Source organism: Bos taurus, chromosome 8, assembly GCF_002263795.3.
Source record: "Bos taurus isolate L1 Dominette 01449 registration number 42190680 breed Hereford chromosome 8, ARS-UCD2.0, whole genome shotgun sequence".
NCBI classification, from domain to species: Eukaryota; Metazoa; Chordata; class Mammalia; order Artiodactyla; family Bovidae; genus Bos; species Bos taurus.
Genome location: NC_037335.1, coordinates 105,384,264 through 105,396,924, shown reverse-complemented (window position 1 = coordinate 105,396,924; position 12,661 = coordinate 105,384,264). Strand labels below are relative to the sequence as shown.

General features: G+C 49.7%; 1 protein-coding gene across 1 annotated transcript in view; it reads right to left on the bottom strand.

The window, feature by feature from the left end:
- PAPPA (pappalysin 1) overlaps window positions 1-12,661 on the bottom strand; it is a 266,669-nt gene that overhangs the window by 221,219 nt on the left and 32,789 nt on the right. Inside the window, exon 2 of the mRNA XM_024996354.2 lies at window positions 8,862-9,924. Within this exon, the coding sequence (XP_024852122.1) occupies window positions 8,862-9,924 (1,063 nt within the window). The remainder of the gene's footprint in view (window positions 1-8,861; window positions 9,925-12,661) is intronic.

Below are 12,661 nucleotides of genomic sequence, written 5' to 3'. Positions count from 1 at the left end.
CCCAGTCCCCACAAGCCTGGACTATAATGCCTGAGCATGCAACAGTTCTCCGAGCTCGTCTGTCCCAGTCCTCCCATTTCACAGAGGCAGAATTTGAAGTCAGAGAAGTGACTTATTCCGTTCTGGCTTTGAAGTCACTTGGAAGGATCTGGTCACTTCCTTCCACATGCTCTGCCAATCCACAGGCAAACTCCCTCATGTCTGCCTTCCCCTGACTCTGGAAGATTCTGAGACACTCCAGGCTTTGGTGGAGTGACAGTCACCACTGCCCTCGGTGGCCATCAACATGGGTCAGTAGTGAGACGCCAAGCTCAAGTATGAGAGCTGTGGCTGGCTGGCTGAGCTCCAAAAAGGCCGGAATCAACAAACATCACAAGCTTGAAACGGAGGACACGAACGCCCTCACCTTCAATCCATCATCACCAGACCCACAAAACGACATAGACTCTGGGAAACAGGGAGAAAGAGAAGCAGAGAGGGATGGAGAAAAAGAAAACAGCCCTCCATAAATATGAAGAAACAGGAGCCTCTTCAATGGCTACAGACAAACCCGTGAGCTACATGCTGCTGTCCACACAGTGGTTTTGTGTCTGCAGAAGGTGAGAGTGGAGGTGGGGGGGTTCCCTCTCAGGAGGTGGAAAACTGGCCAGCTGCAAGCAGGCAGGTACAAGCTGGGCTGAAATCAATCAAGGGAAACGTGTTTCATGAAACCAAATGTACCGGTGTCTGTTCAGCCCTTCCTCACAGTCCGGCTGCTCCGTCTCCTAACCTGGAAGGGTGTCTGACTGAGCGCTGAGGCCGTCATGAGTGGTCAGTGTCACCCGTGGATGGAGGAAGGAAAATGAGAGTGCTGACCGAGCCAGACACAGGGCGGAGAAAACCCAGCCGCCTCCCACTGAGGCCCTCAAAAGGGCACCGTGCGCTCCATTTGTCTGTCCAGGGCCCTGGGAGTGGAAACATAGGTCTAGGAAAGGGGTGAGAGAGGGAGCAGCCCCCGCCTGGTGGGGCCTCCCCGGTGTGTCTTGGAGGAAAGGGTCCAACCTTCACCTGTAAACGCTCAGGTGGGTGTGCTGTGGCCAGATCCCCAGGCGCAGGTAGAAGGCCAGCTCCATCCTACCCTGCCCAGTGGGTCCTGAGGCCCTCGGGGGCACCGGCCTGGATCCCAGCCCCCTCCCTAGGATGCTCACAGGTGAATTTCTTGGTAGGATCCTGGAACCCCGACAGGCCTGTGTTTTTTGATGGGAATGCATACACTCCATGTGACCTGCTGCCTAACTCTTGCACAAATAAAAACATTAGCATTTCGTACATGCCAGGCTTTGGGAGTAAAGGAAATCTTTAAAAAATGGAATTGGCAGGTGTAAAAATCCAAGAGCCCTTGGTAGTACAGAGTGATTAGGTCACATCCAACTCCCAGTCCAGCTCGGAGGTTGTAGCAAGGGGGCTCAGGATCTGAGAGGGGCTAGGAATTTGGGCATGTGCATGTCAGAGGTCAGAAGGTTTCCCAGAGACAGAAAATTTCCAAACAACCATTGTTACTTTGAGCGGTCACTAAGTCCCAGGTGCTGTTTGAAAGGGTTGACCGGGTACACTTTTGTGACATCCTCTAAAACCACCCAACGTTACTTTCATTCCTGGTTTTACAGAGGAGAAAACTGAGTCTCTGATCATGGAAAAGACTAGTTCAAGGTCACAGAAATAGTAAGTGGCTTGATTCACATCCCCTCTGTGTCTGAAACTTGTGTTCTTCTTTATTTTCTGGACTGCCCGATCCCTCACTCTTCTGCACTGTCTTGAGCATCTTATTAACCACATCTTCAGGGACCACGAGCAATCCTTCTCCTGCTCTCTATCACCCCTCTAGTCTGCTCTCAAAGACCAAAGTCATGAGTGTTTGTGGGTCACAGACAGAACCTGTGAGTCGAGGTGGGCTTTGTTCGGAAGAAAAGCATGAGGAAATCTCAGACTGAATCAGAGGACGGCAGACCACGTGGATTAGGGGGCCTGGATGGGGTGTTCGCATATCTACACTCAGGCACACACGTGGGCTGGACATGGTCGAAAAGTCTAGGAGCTTCGACTGAATCAGCTACCCACCCACTATGACCCCCCTCAACACTGAGGGGATCGTTCCGTGTTGCAGAGATGTATCCTCTAACACAGACATCTGGGGTGTTTTCAAAGTAAACTACTGTGTGAGCTCAATGAGTTTGATAGAAGTTATGTGGTCTTCATTTAAAAAGCCAATTCTGTGGTCAGTCCTCAAAAAAAAAAAAAAAGTATTTTAAGAATGGAAGTAATCTGAACAAATGCCCTCAGTGTGCGCACCGAAGTTTCAGCCAGACCTTCTTTATGAGCCTGCAGTCTCCGTAAGACAAAGCTGGTAGAAGAGGAGCCCACGTGCGCCTGGGGGCAGGGAGGGGAGCCTCCCAGCACCTACTATGTGCCACGCACTGGCCCAGGTGCTTCACACACCATGGCTCCATTTAAATTTCCTGACATGCCACACCCAACTGTGACCGTTGAGAACCCAAGTCATGTTACTGCAAGATGGGCCAAGGCAGACAAGGAACCAAGACTCAAGTGCTGGTCAGTCTCCAACACCCCTCATTTCTCCATTCCACCAGGCCTGACTGCTGTTATTGCTTTAATGAATGTTAGTCACGTTAAATAAACTCTGATATTCTGATTATAAAATTCCAAGCAATTTCTCTTACATGATTACTGGAAAAGGATGAACAAAGTTACAGAAAAAAACAACAATGCCTTCTTTCATCTGCGTGCTGGTTAACTCTTCCCAGAACTCTTTCTGGGATGTTATTTTGTGTGACCCTCGAGGCAATCGTGTGATCCTGGCAGTCAAATACCATTGTTACTATTTTTCCCTTTGGACAGACGTGGAAACGGAGGCCCGAGGAGATTAAGAGACTTGCATAGCTAAGTCAGGGCTCGAATCTGTTTCCCCTGAATTCTTCTCTCGTTCTTTCTAAGTCTGATTGTGGGAGGTTCGTAATCTGATGATCAAGAGAGGGCATCTACCTGCATGAAGCCTCAAGCATCTACCCCACCTCTTTCTTATACCCTCCCCACACCTGCCCACCTCCATCTCTCTGCTCCTACCTTGCTCTTTTATTCCACTCCAGACCCTACAAATGCTGGAAACCTGTTTGTATACCTTCTCGACCAGAAAACTTTTCCTGATTGCTCCTGACTGCTATGAATCTGCCTTTTCTCAGAGCTCATGTAAGTCTTATCATCTGTCTGGTTCATTTGGAAGCGAATCATCTGCTCTCTTGCCATCTCTTGAATGACTGTAACAAAATGTCATGAAACCACAGCACGCAGATACCTTGAGGACATGGATCATATCTTCAATCCCTAGGGCATTTCTCACAGTCCCTTGGATAACAAAGTCCCTTACCAAAATACGGATGATGAATAAGAACACAGCCTTCCTGAACAGACTGCTTCCAAGTAGCCAGCTGCTAAGACATCAAGGCAATGGAGGGCACTGAAATGCCTCGGGAGGAAGAAACGAGACCCCAGGACTTGTGCTCTGCTTGGCCCCCCTCTCTCTGTGAGGCCTGGGTCAGCACTGCCCCTCTATGGTCATGGGGGCTGGACCATTCCACCACTCATTTCAGCTCAGAGAGTCCCTGATTCCAAGCAACTGTGTTAGACGTGCAGGGAACGGAAGAGAAGAAAGTGCATGCTCTGTGAGATCATTCTAGAAAAGAAGTAAAAAAAAAAAAACAAACCCAATAAGGGTCTCATTGGAAGGCAAACCATCTACTGGCCTCAGATAAGGGGCAGGAGAAGAGACTGAGGAGGATGACAGGCACTGGCAGAAGGGTCACGTAGACTGCCTGGAGGCTTATTCCAGCCCTTTCCAAAGATTCCAGCAACACCCACTTGGGTCCAAAGAAACAAAGCACGGCCCCAGGGGATTGCCCTTGTTACATTAAAAATAATAATGCAGAGAAGACAAAGAAAACGTTTCCCTGTGAGCCATCGTCCGGGTGTCTGGGAGGTCTCCTTTTACCTGTCCTATTCCATAGGAACAGACGTTCAAGTGAAGTTCACCTAACGATGCCAGAGCTCGCAGCTAGAAGGGGTCCATCAGGAACTTGGTGGGTGTGTTGCAACATCCTCTCACCATGAAGTGTGCCCAGCCCGAAGTGTCAACTGCCCCTGGATTTCCTGATACCAGGGCTTTCTATTAACATCCAGGTTTTTCATTTCATTTATAAAAAGATGCACCAAGTACGTTCTGTTTGTAGACATTTCTAATGGCTGCAAATGAAGTCCTGCCTACCTGGCTTGTCTCCACTATTGTAGGGAACGGCCAAGAGTCACTGGAATGTCTTTTTATAACTGTCCAGTCCAATAAAAAGACCTGTGCTTCCCCTCCAAGACAGCTCCTCTTGGCTGAGACTGGGGGGTGGGGGGTGTCCTTCTTTCACACCAGGGATCGTGATGCCTTGTTTGCTCACCTCTCTTATCCACTGGATAAGAGAGAGAAAGAAAGTGAAGCTGCTTAGTGGTGTCCGACTCTTTGCAACCCCATGGACTGTAGCCTGCCAGGCTCCTCCATCCACGGGATTTTCTAGGCAAGAGTATTGGAATGGGTTGTCATTTCCTTCTCCAGGGGATCTTCCCAGCCCAGGGATCGAACCCAAGTCTCCCACATTGCAGGCAGATGCTTTACTGTCTGAGCCACCAGGGAAGCCAGGATATCCACTGGATGATGAGCTCCAAAAGGGCAAGGACAGGGCTGGCACAAAGGGAACATTCAACATTTAAAGAGAAAAGAAGGCAAAATAGGAAGGAAGGAGGGAGGAAAGGAAGGAGGGCCTAAAGAAATGAAAGGAGGGATAGAGGCAGGCTATAGTTTTTCACGAGATAAACCGAACCCCTTTCTGCTTATGCTCCAGACCCCAGCCATACTGAGTGACTCCATATTCCACAAGCCCTTCCTCATCCCATCCCTCCCCAACCCCTTACTGAGGCTGCATCCTCTTGGTGGACCCGCTTTCTCAGTGTTCTGTTTACTCATCCACATCCACTCCCTAGCCCCCTTCTTTGTCCATATCCTCACTCAGGTATCCTTATCCTGCCCTCTTAACAAGGAAACCCCATGGCCAATCTAGCTGTAATAGTTCTGCAGTGGCTCATGGACATCCAAAGTCCTTATCTGATTCTCTTCCAAACTCCCTCATCTCAGCATTTCACGACTCCACATGCTCAGAAGAGGAGGGCAAGGTCAGAGAGCCGGGGAGCAGGTATCCGTGAAAAGCAAGAATGTCAGCACAGTCCTGAGAAGCTTCATCGCAGTAGATGACTGGGCCTCGGAAACCTAGAGGGCCCTTAACCTCATTCTGATCACTAATGGATTATATGAGCTTAGGCCTCAGCTTCCCTCTATGGGGGAAGCAGGCTTTGGACCCACTGATCTCTGAGGCTGTTTCTAGGTCTGACATCTAACATCATTTCGATGTCTTCTGTAGCCTTCTGCTAGGACTGGGTGAACTTTGTAACACATGAACTCCTGAGAACGTGGACTAAGGGGGCCCAAGGATTAGTAGGCAAAGAATGGCTTCGAATGTGTTAGAAGAAAGGTAATTCTCTGATGGAGTCTGCACTACTGTATCACTGGTGGATCTTAGTTTACTCGAAGGAACTGCTACATAAGCTGTCAGGATGATGAATTTTACTCAGTGCCACTCTAAGTAAGCTGTGCACCAGCCACTTCTCATTAGTCTATGGCACAATGAGTATAGAAGTGGAGAGACAACATTTAGAAACTTTAGAGAACTCTTGACACTGCTTCACCATTCTTGGGGATACTTCATTCATAGCAGTTCATTTTTGTTGTATGTTACAAAAGAATTGGTTGGCAACGTAGAGGAAACAAAACTGGTTCTCTACCACAGACTGAGAAGTAGTAATTGAAATATTATCTTTATTGTTTTTACACACTGAGAGAGAGGGAGGGTGGGAGGCAGGCAACGCAGGAGCATACCTTGTGTATAAAACAAGTTCACCTCTTCATTAAAAATCATCGAGACAATGTCAATCTAATTTTCTATTACAGGTGTTGTCCTTCTTTCCTAGCTCCCTCTCTCCCTTTCTTTCCTCTTTCTTTCCTTTTTCATTCATTTCTTCCTCCCACCCCCCCCGCCCCGTCCCTCCCTCTTTTTTTAAAATCATAAAGCAAGTGTTTTCTCTGCAAATTTCCACAGGTTTTTCTCTGCACACAGGAGAGCTGATTCAGCCAGAATGCTGTGCCCCTCCCCCTAGCTTCATCAGGAGGTGAAACATACCCGGTGGGGCTCCCTGGGGCACAGGACTTTCCAGCCAGCAAACACACAGGCCCTGGTGTGAGTGGTCACAGTGCTGGCAAATGGCTGCTCACGGGCATTCTGGACATGTGGTCCCATGACTTAGAAAAGAGGAGGCCGCTGGCACCTGCCAGCACTGTCTGCTGATGGTCAGCTCTCTAGAACCTTGGGCCCCGCGGCCCCGGCACCCCAACCACAGAGGTCAGCTGCCCTTGGTCCTGCCCCAATCATACTCAGCAGTTTTCTCCCAAAGGCTTTACGAAAGCCACCTCGCCAGTCACTCCTGCTTTTTGACTCTGCCCCTTACGGCTCCTTGGATTTAAAAATACCTCCCTTCCATGGGAACTGTGGAGTCAACAGAGCAAGACTCAAATCTAAGCTCTCTATGCTTTAGCTGAGTGACTGGGGGTCAGTCCCTTCCTTCTTCTGAAGCCCGGATTTCCTTCCGCAAAGAAGGGACACAGGTGCTCACCTTCCTGGCACTGGAAAGGTGCTGAATAAACATTTGTTGCATGAATGAATGAATGGATAAACGGACAAATAGATGAGTGGCTTCCAGTATTCCTGGCTCTTTATCTATCCTCCCACACCCACTCTACCTGGGCATCCCAGGAACTCCTGGGGTCTGGCTCAGGAGAGCATACATCACATTCATCTCAGAAGTCCTGCATTTGTGATTTAGCCAGATGTCTTTCCTGACCTGGGACTTTGGTTGAGTCATTTCACTCTTTAAGGCCTTATCAGTTAAATACAAAATGCTAACCCTGTCCAGTCATTCTCATCAAAGGCCATCAAAGCCTAACTAGAGCAGAGATGAAAGTGCATGGTGACCTGGAAGGAACCTGCCACACACCAAGGCTTTTCCTACATGGGCTGCTCCCATCTCTGAGCCAAGGTGAGAGTCCAGGGGCCCGCCTGGACTCAGCCAGAAGGCTGAGCTGACGTGCTCTCTGGCTTGGGGCCAGGCATGACATTCTCTTGCCAGCATCGTCATTCCTCTGCACATAGGTATTTTGTCGGTACATGGGAGGCCCTGGCTCTTGTGAGAGAGACATAAAGAGAAGAGTCAGCAGAAAACCTGCAGAGGTTGGCAAATGAGCCAACCAATCAAGCCATCAGCAAGGCCAGGGTCCTGTGAGCTGGAGAGAATGGAAAAGTTCAGCATGAATCTGGAAAGTCAGGAAAGTGGATGCAGACTGTCTCTCTGACTTAAAACTAGTCCCCCTGGGTCCCACATCAAATGGCGGTCACCTATGGTCCACCTCTGGGTGTTTTGGGGGGTTGCTGGTCAGAGTTGTAGTACAAGGCAGAGGCTAAGTCAGGCATTAGACAGAAAATCTGCCCTCCACCATTTCCACCCTCTTCTCAGCAATATGTGAAGCTCCTCTGCCTTGAGTATCCTCCTTCTACCTCAACTCAATCTACTCAATCTCTGATGTCCAAACCGTACCTAAGCTTTCCCTAAAATGTTCAGGCTGCAAGTCAGCTGTTCCTCTTTGACCTCCTACGCATGCTCCATGCTGCCTTTCATTGTTCAAGAAGCGGCAGATGCACTTATCGAGAGGCAGTCACCTGCTAGCCCCTAGGAGAGACTTGCTTGGCCGGCCCTCATTTGATCCTCAAAGCAACTTCACAAAGTAGGTGCCACTGTCATTCCCATTGTACAGATGAGGACATCTGTAAGAGGTCACAAAGTAAGGGAAGAGCCCTGAACCCAGGATTCTTGCCTGGAAAATCCCATGGACAGAGAAGCCTGGCAGGCTACAGTCCACAGGGTCCCAAAGATTCAGACATGACATAGTGACAGAAAAAGTATGCAGTCTGTCTGACCCCAGCCCATCCCAGCTCCACCAGAACTGCCCAACAGACCCTTCTGCTAGCACAGAAGCAGTCATATGACTCTGTCTAGTACGGTACCACTAGCCCCAGGTGGCTACTGAATTCTGAAAACGTGGCTAGTGTGATGCAAGAACTGGATTTTAAACTGCATTTCATCTTCACTAATTTAAAAACAGTCACATGTGGCTAATGACCACTGCACTGGACGGCAGACTGTAGCTGTTAGTACTCAGCCCAGGTGGTCCAGTTCCAGACTCTGAGCCTTTTGAGAAGACAGGATCTTGAGAACTCCCTCTGAGCCCATAGGAGGCGATGCAGAAATATTTCGGTAATGGACTAACCTTGCGTATTTGTTTAGTCCCTAAGTTGTATCGGACTCCTTGCGACTCCATGGACTGCAGGCCACCAGGCTCCTCTGTCTGTGGGATTTCCCAGGCAAGAACACTGGAGTGGGTTGCCATTTCCTTCTCCAGGGGGTCTTCCTGACCCAGGGATCCAACCCGCCTCTCCTGCACTGGCAGGCAGATTCTTTATCACTGGGCCACCTAGGAAGCCCAACCCTGCATGCAGTCCTGTGATTACTTGGTCCAGTCTGCCTTGCGAATTGGGAAATTCCCGCAGCCCCATTGGGCGTTAGGAGCCACACCCATGGGTAAAAGGGGAGGAGCTCGACTCCCTTACCTGTGCAGATTGTCGGGCTCGAAGCAGGTCTTGGTGACGTCGGTGATATTGGGGTCACAGCACTCCCCGCCGTCGAAGTTGAAGCGCTCGTAGTTGCAGTCCATGTCACACACCCCGTTCTGCTGCTTCTTGGCGAAGGCGGGGTGGCGCAGGTGGCGGCAGTCCCCGCCGTCGTGGCCGGTCAGCGTGTGGTTACACTCGGGGTCGCAGTTCTCGTCGCCGATCTTGCTGATGTCGCAGTTGGCCAGGATGAGGCGGCGGCGCAAGGAGGAGTTGCTCACCTCCAGCACCTCGAGCTCCCAGGAGATGTTATAGTGCTTGAAGGCCTCGGCCAGCTGCTGGTGCTGGAAGTCGATCTGCTGCCGGCTCACGGTGGGGTTCTCCCGGCCGTCGTCGTGGAGGTTGACCACGCGGTAGCGCACCACCTTGGGCTGGCGGAGCCGCGGCAGCTGGTTGTAGTTGGCAATGACCTCGGGGCTGTCGCACAGCGTCTGCCCGCACAGCGGCGGCTCCAAGCTGGTGTCCAGCCGGAAGCCGTGGGCGCCGCTGACCTCCACGCGGGGGCTGCTGCCGTCCTTCATGGGGGACCAGGCTCGCTTCACATTGTCCCAGTTCTCCTGCAGGAGGAGCTGAGGTAGAGGGCCCTGGGGGCCGCGGGTCCCCATGTCCAGCAGGATCTCGCGTTGCGTCCTGGCCACCTTCCACAGGCTGAAGCGCTCCACGGAGCCCCGGTAGTTGTGGTTCAGGGTGCTGCCTCCCAGCATGAGGACTTTACACTTCTGGGTCAGGGGGCTGAAGATCCCGCCCACCTGCTCCCCGGAGGTGGCCACCTGGGCACCGTTCATGTAGAGCTTCATCAGCCGCCCGTCGTAGGTGGCAGCCAGGTATACCCACTGGCCTGGGAGGTAGCTGCGGTGGGCATTGATGGTGGTCACTTGCCGGGCCCGGTCTGTCTTCAAGGAGAAAAAGTAGCGTGGGTCTCTGTTGCCTTGGTCACTGACGGTGTGAATGCCCACGACCCATCCTCGGTCACGTGAGGCATAAGAACATTTGTCATAGAGCCCTATGTAGCCCCAAAAGAAAAAGATGAATAAATAAAGGGTGGAGGAAGGAGGGGAGAGTTCTTTCTTTCTGATAAAATTCCTATCAGGATGCCCAGAAGAGGAAGTCACAAACTGCGCTCAGTGGCCTTCTGGCGGTGACTGACTGAGCCTTTGGGACCACCCCGAGGGCAAGGTGAGGGCTGGAGGAATGGAGAACACGGATGAGGTAGCTTTGGGAGGTTCTGACCACAACTTTAACCCATGTGGTTTCACTTTGATTGGTTCTGAGAATGGGGCACACAAAAAATGACATTTGTTGGCAGAATACACACTTGAGCTAAAGAAAACAACAGTAATACTACTAATAATTAAAATCTGAAAATCTTTGATTTTGCAAAACCGTTGGATGGGGAAGAGGACTTTTTAATTAAAAGTGTATTTTAAGTGTAGAATGACATACATGGTGAGAGGGAGAGGTAAGAGAAGAATCAGAGAGAGAAAATGCTCAACAGAAGGTGCATTTCGACAGCTCTGACTATAGTCACCATAACAGGAGTGCATCAGCCACCAGCTCTCATCAGTGATCAGTGGTGGTGAATTGCTGGGAAAGTTGCCTGGAGAAGTGATGGTCATGGACTGCAAAGCTTCTATCTTAACAGTAGCCCTGACTAGCTCTGACATTCACCCCCAAGAAAGCCAGGCGTACTTACTATCTGAGCTGGAAAGGTTTTTAAACATCAACAATTCCAAGTCCTTCACTCAAAAGTTAAGGGAGTTGAGACTCAGGAAATGGAAGGTATTTGTTAGGTTACATAGTCACTGACAAATTTCCTGAGACCCAGTTCAAACCTGCTTTTCTCTAACATCAATGCTAATATTTTAAAAAGTAAAAGTCATCCTCTTGGCATAAAAAGATGTTGGGGACTCCATCATTAAGTAAAACCAAGCCTCTGTCACAAGTGAGGCATTGTGTGAAGGTCTGCATATGCATTAATTCATTCAACACATTTAGCACCCTCAAGGTGATGATATGAAGTTAACAAAGGAGGAAACAGGAATTGAAGGAGGTAAAGAGATGGATGGTTTAAGGTCAACTGGTTGGTAACTAGATCCTAGATCCATCAGACCCTAGGATCACCGTCCTAGGTACTAACTCTACCTCCCTCTCCCCCATCAGTGTCACCAGGGGTCCATCTGCATAAAAACACCTGCCTGGGTTGTCCCAAATTTCAGTTGAGTGTTTGGGGAAGTTCCAAGCTAGACATCTCTAGACTTAGCCTGGAAACCCCAGGAAGTCACTAAGTAGATTCTCTCTGGATCTAAGTCTCTTTACTCTCATCAACTCCTGTTCCCAGCTTTTATGGAATACACCCAGTGTCCTTGGCACAGGCAAGCAGTTGGATGGGGAAGAGGACTTTCTAACTAAGAATGTACTCTAAGTGTTCGATGATGTAAGAGGCTAGGTGGGAGGAGAGAGCAGGGATAGGAGAACGAATAAAAGATGCTCATTTAGGAGGACAACCCCTACTTTCAGCTGGAGAACTGCTGCGGTCACCATGACTTTGAGTGTACCTCTGCCATTAACACTCATCAAATGAGCACAGAGAGCTTCTAGCAAAATCAGTAGAGAAGGCCCACACACTTTGTACTTCTTTGTGGGTACTGGGGCCTTCAATTTTGTGTAAATCTGTTAGCAGCTGACATGGATGGTAGTTTTGGCCAAGCTTCCAAGTCCACCTACATCTCCCCTATCACCATTCCTTGTTCTACCAACTTTCAAGTGATGGCCAGGGTCTCCTACAATATCAACCTGCTCTCAGGCCTTGCTGAAACACCAAGTATTGGTGGGTCTTGGTTCTCTCCCCGGCAAGGGAAGGGAATGCATGAGGTTTCCCTCATACGCCTGCTCCACAGGGGATTTTCTGTGATCCTAGGTTTCCCAATGGCTAAAACAGAAACCACCTCTCTCAGGAAGCTTTCCCTAATGGTCCTGTGAGGAATAATCACTCTCTCCTCTGAATTCTTTGTACTTCTAGGAAACTGGACATTTACTCTCTGGTTTTGGAGTCTCCCCTAGACACGACACTTTTTGAGAATGATGACTCTGTCTGGGTCATCTCTACCCTGTCCAGCATCTTGCACTATGGGGTGTACACAGCAGGCACTCAGCAAGTGTCCCACAAATGCACACATGGATGATTCTGAACAGAGTGGGAGAAGAGAAAAGGTGAAATAGAAGCAGAGGCACTAATCTATGACTCCCTGGGTAAAGGACAGAGAGAATCAGAAGACAGAGTGTGTTCTTGGCCGGATACAAAGAGCAGGGCCTTTGGAGTCAGGGTAATTCTGATGACAACAATTATTGGCCATACATCCGGGGCAAATCGCTTCACCTCTGTGGATCTCAATCCCCTCCTCTCTATCTCTCTTTACACATGTTGTCACGCTTAAAAGACATAGTGGCTATACCATCCTTGGCACACCATGGCTGTCCAGATGGGACTACATTGTTAAAATGCTAGAGGGTCTCAGAGTGATGTCAAGGATGCAAAGGGGGGAAGGATGAAAAGAAAATGTAGCAACACCAGAGACAGTAGGCACCCTAAAGACCAGGTGGCTGATGTGTTAACAGCGGGTAGGATGAAGGCTCAAAGAGCACGAGTCCTCCTCAAATTTACTGGCAAACGCTACTCAGAAATCATAGCCCAACCCCCCTCCCCTTGGTTTTGCTACTGTCATGAGACTTGCATGGTAAAA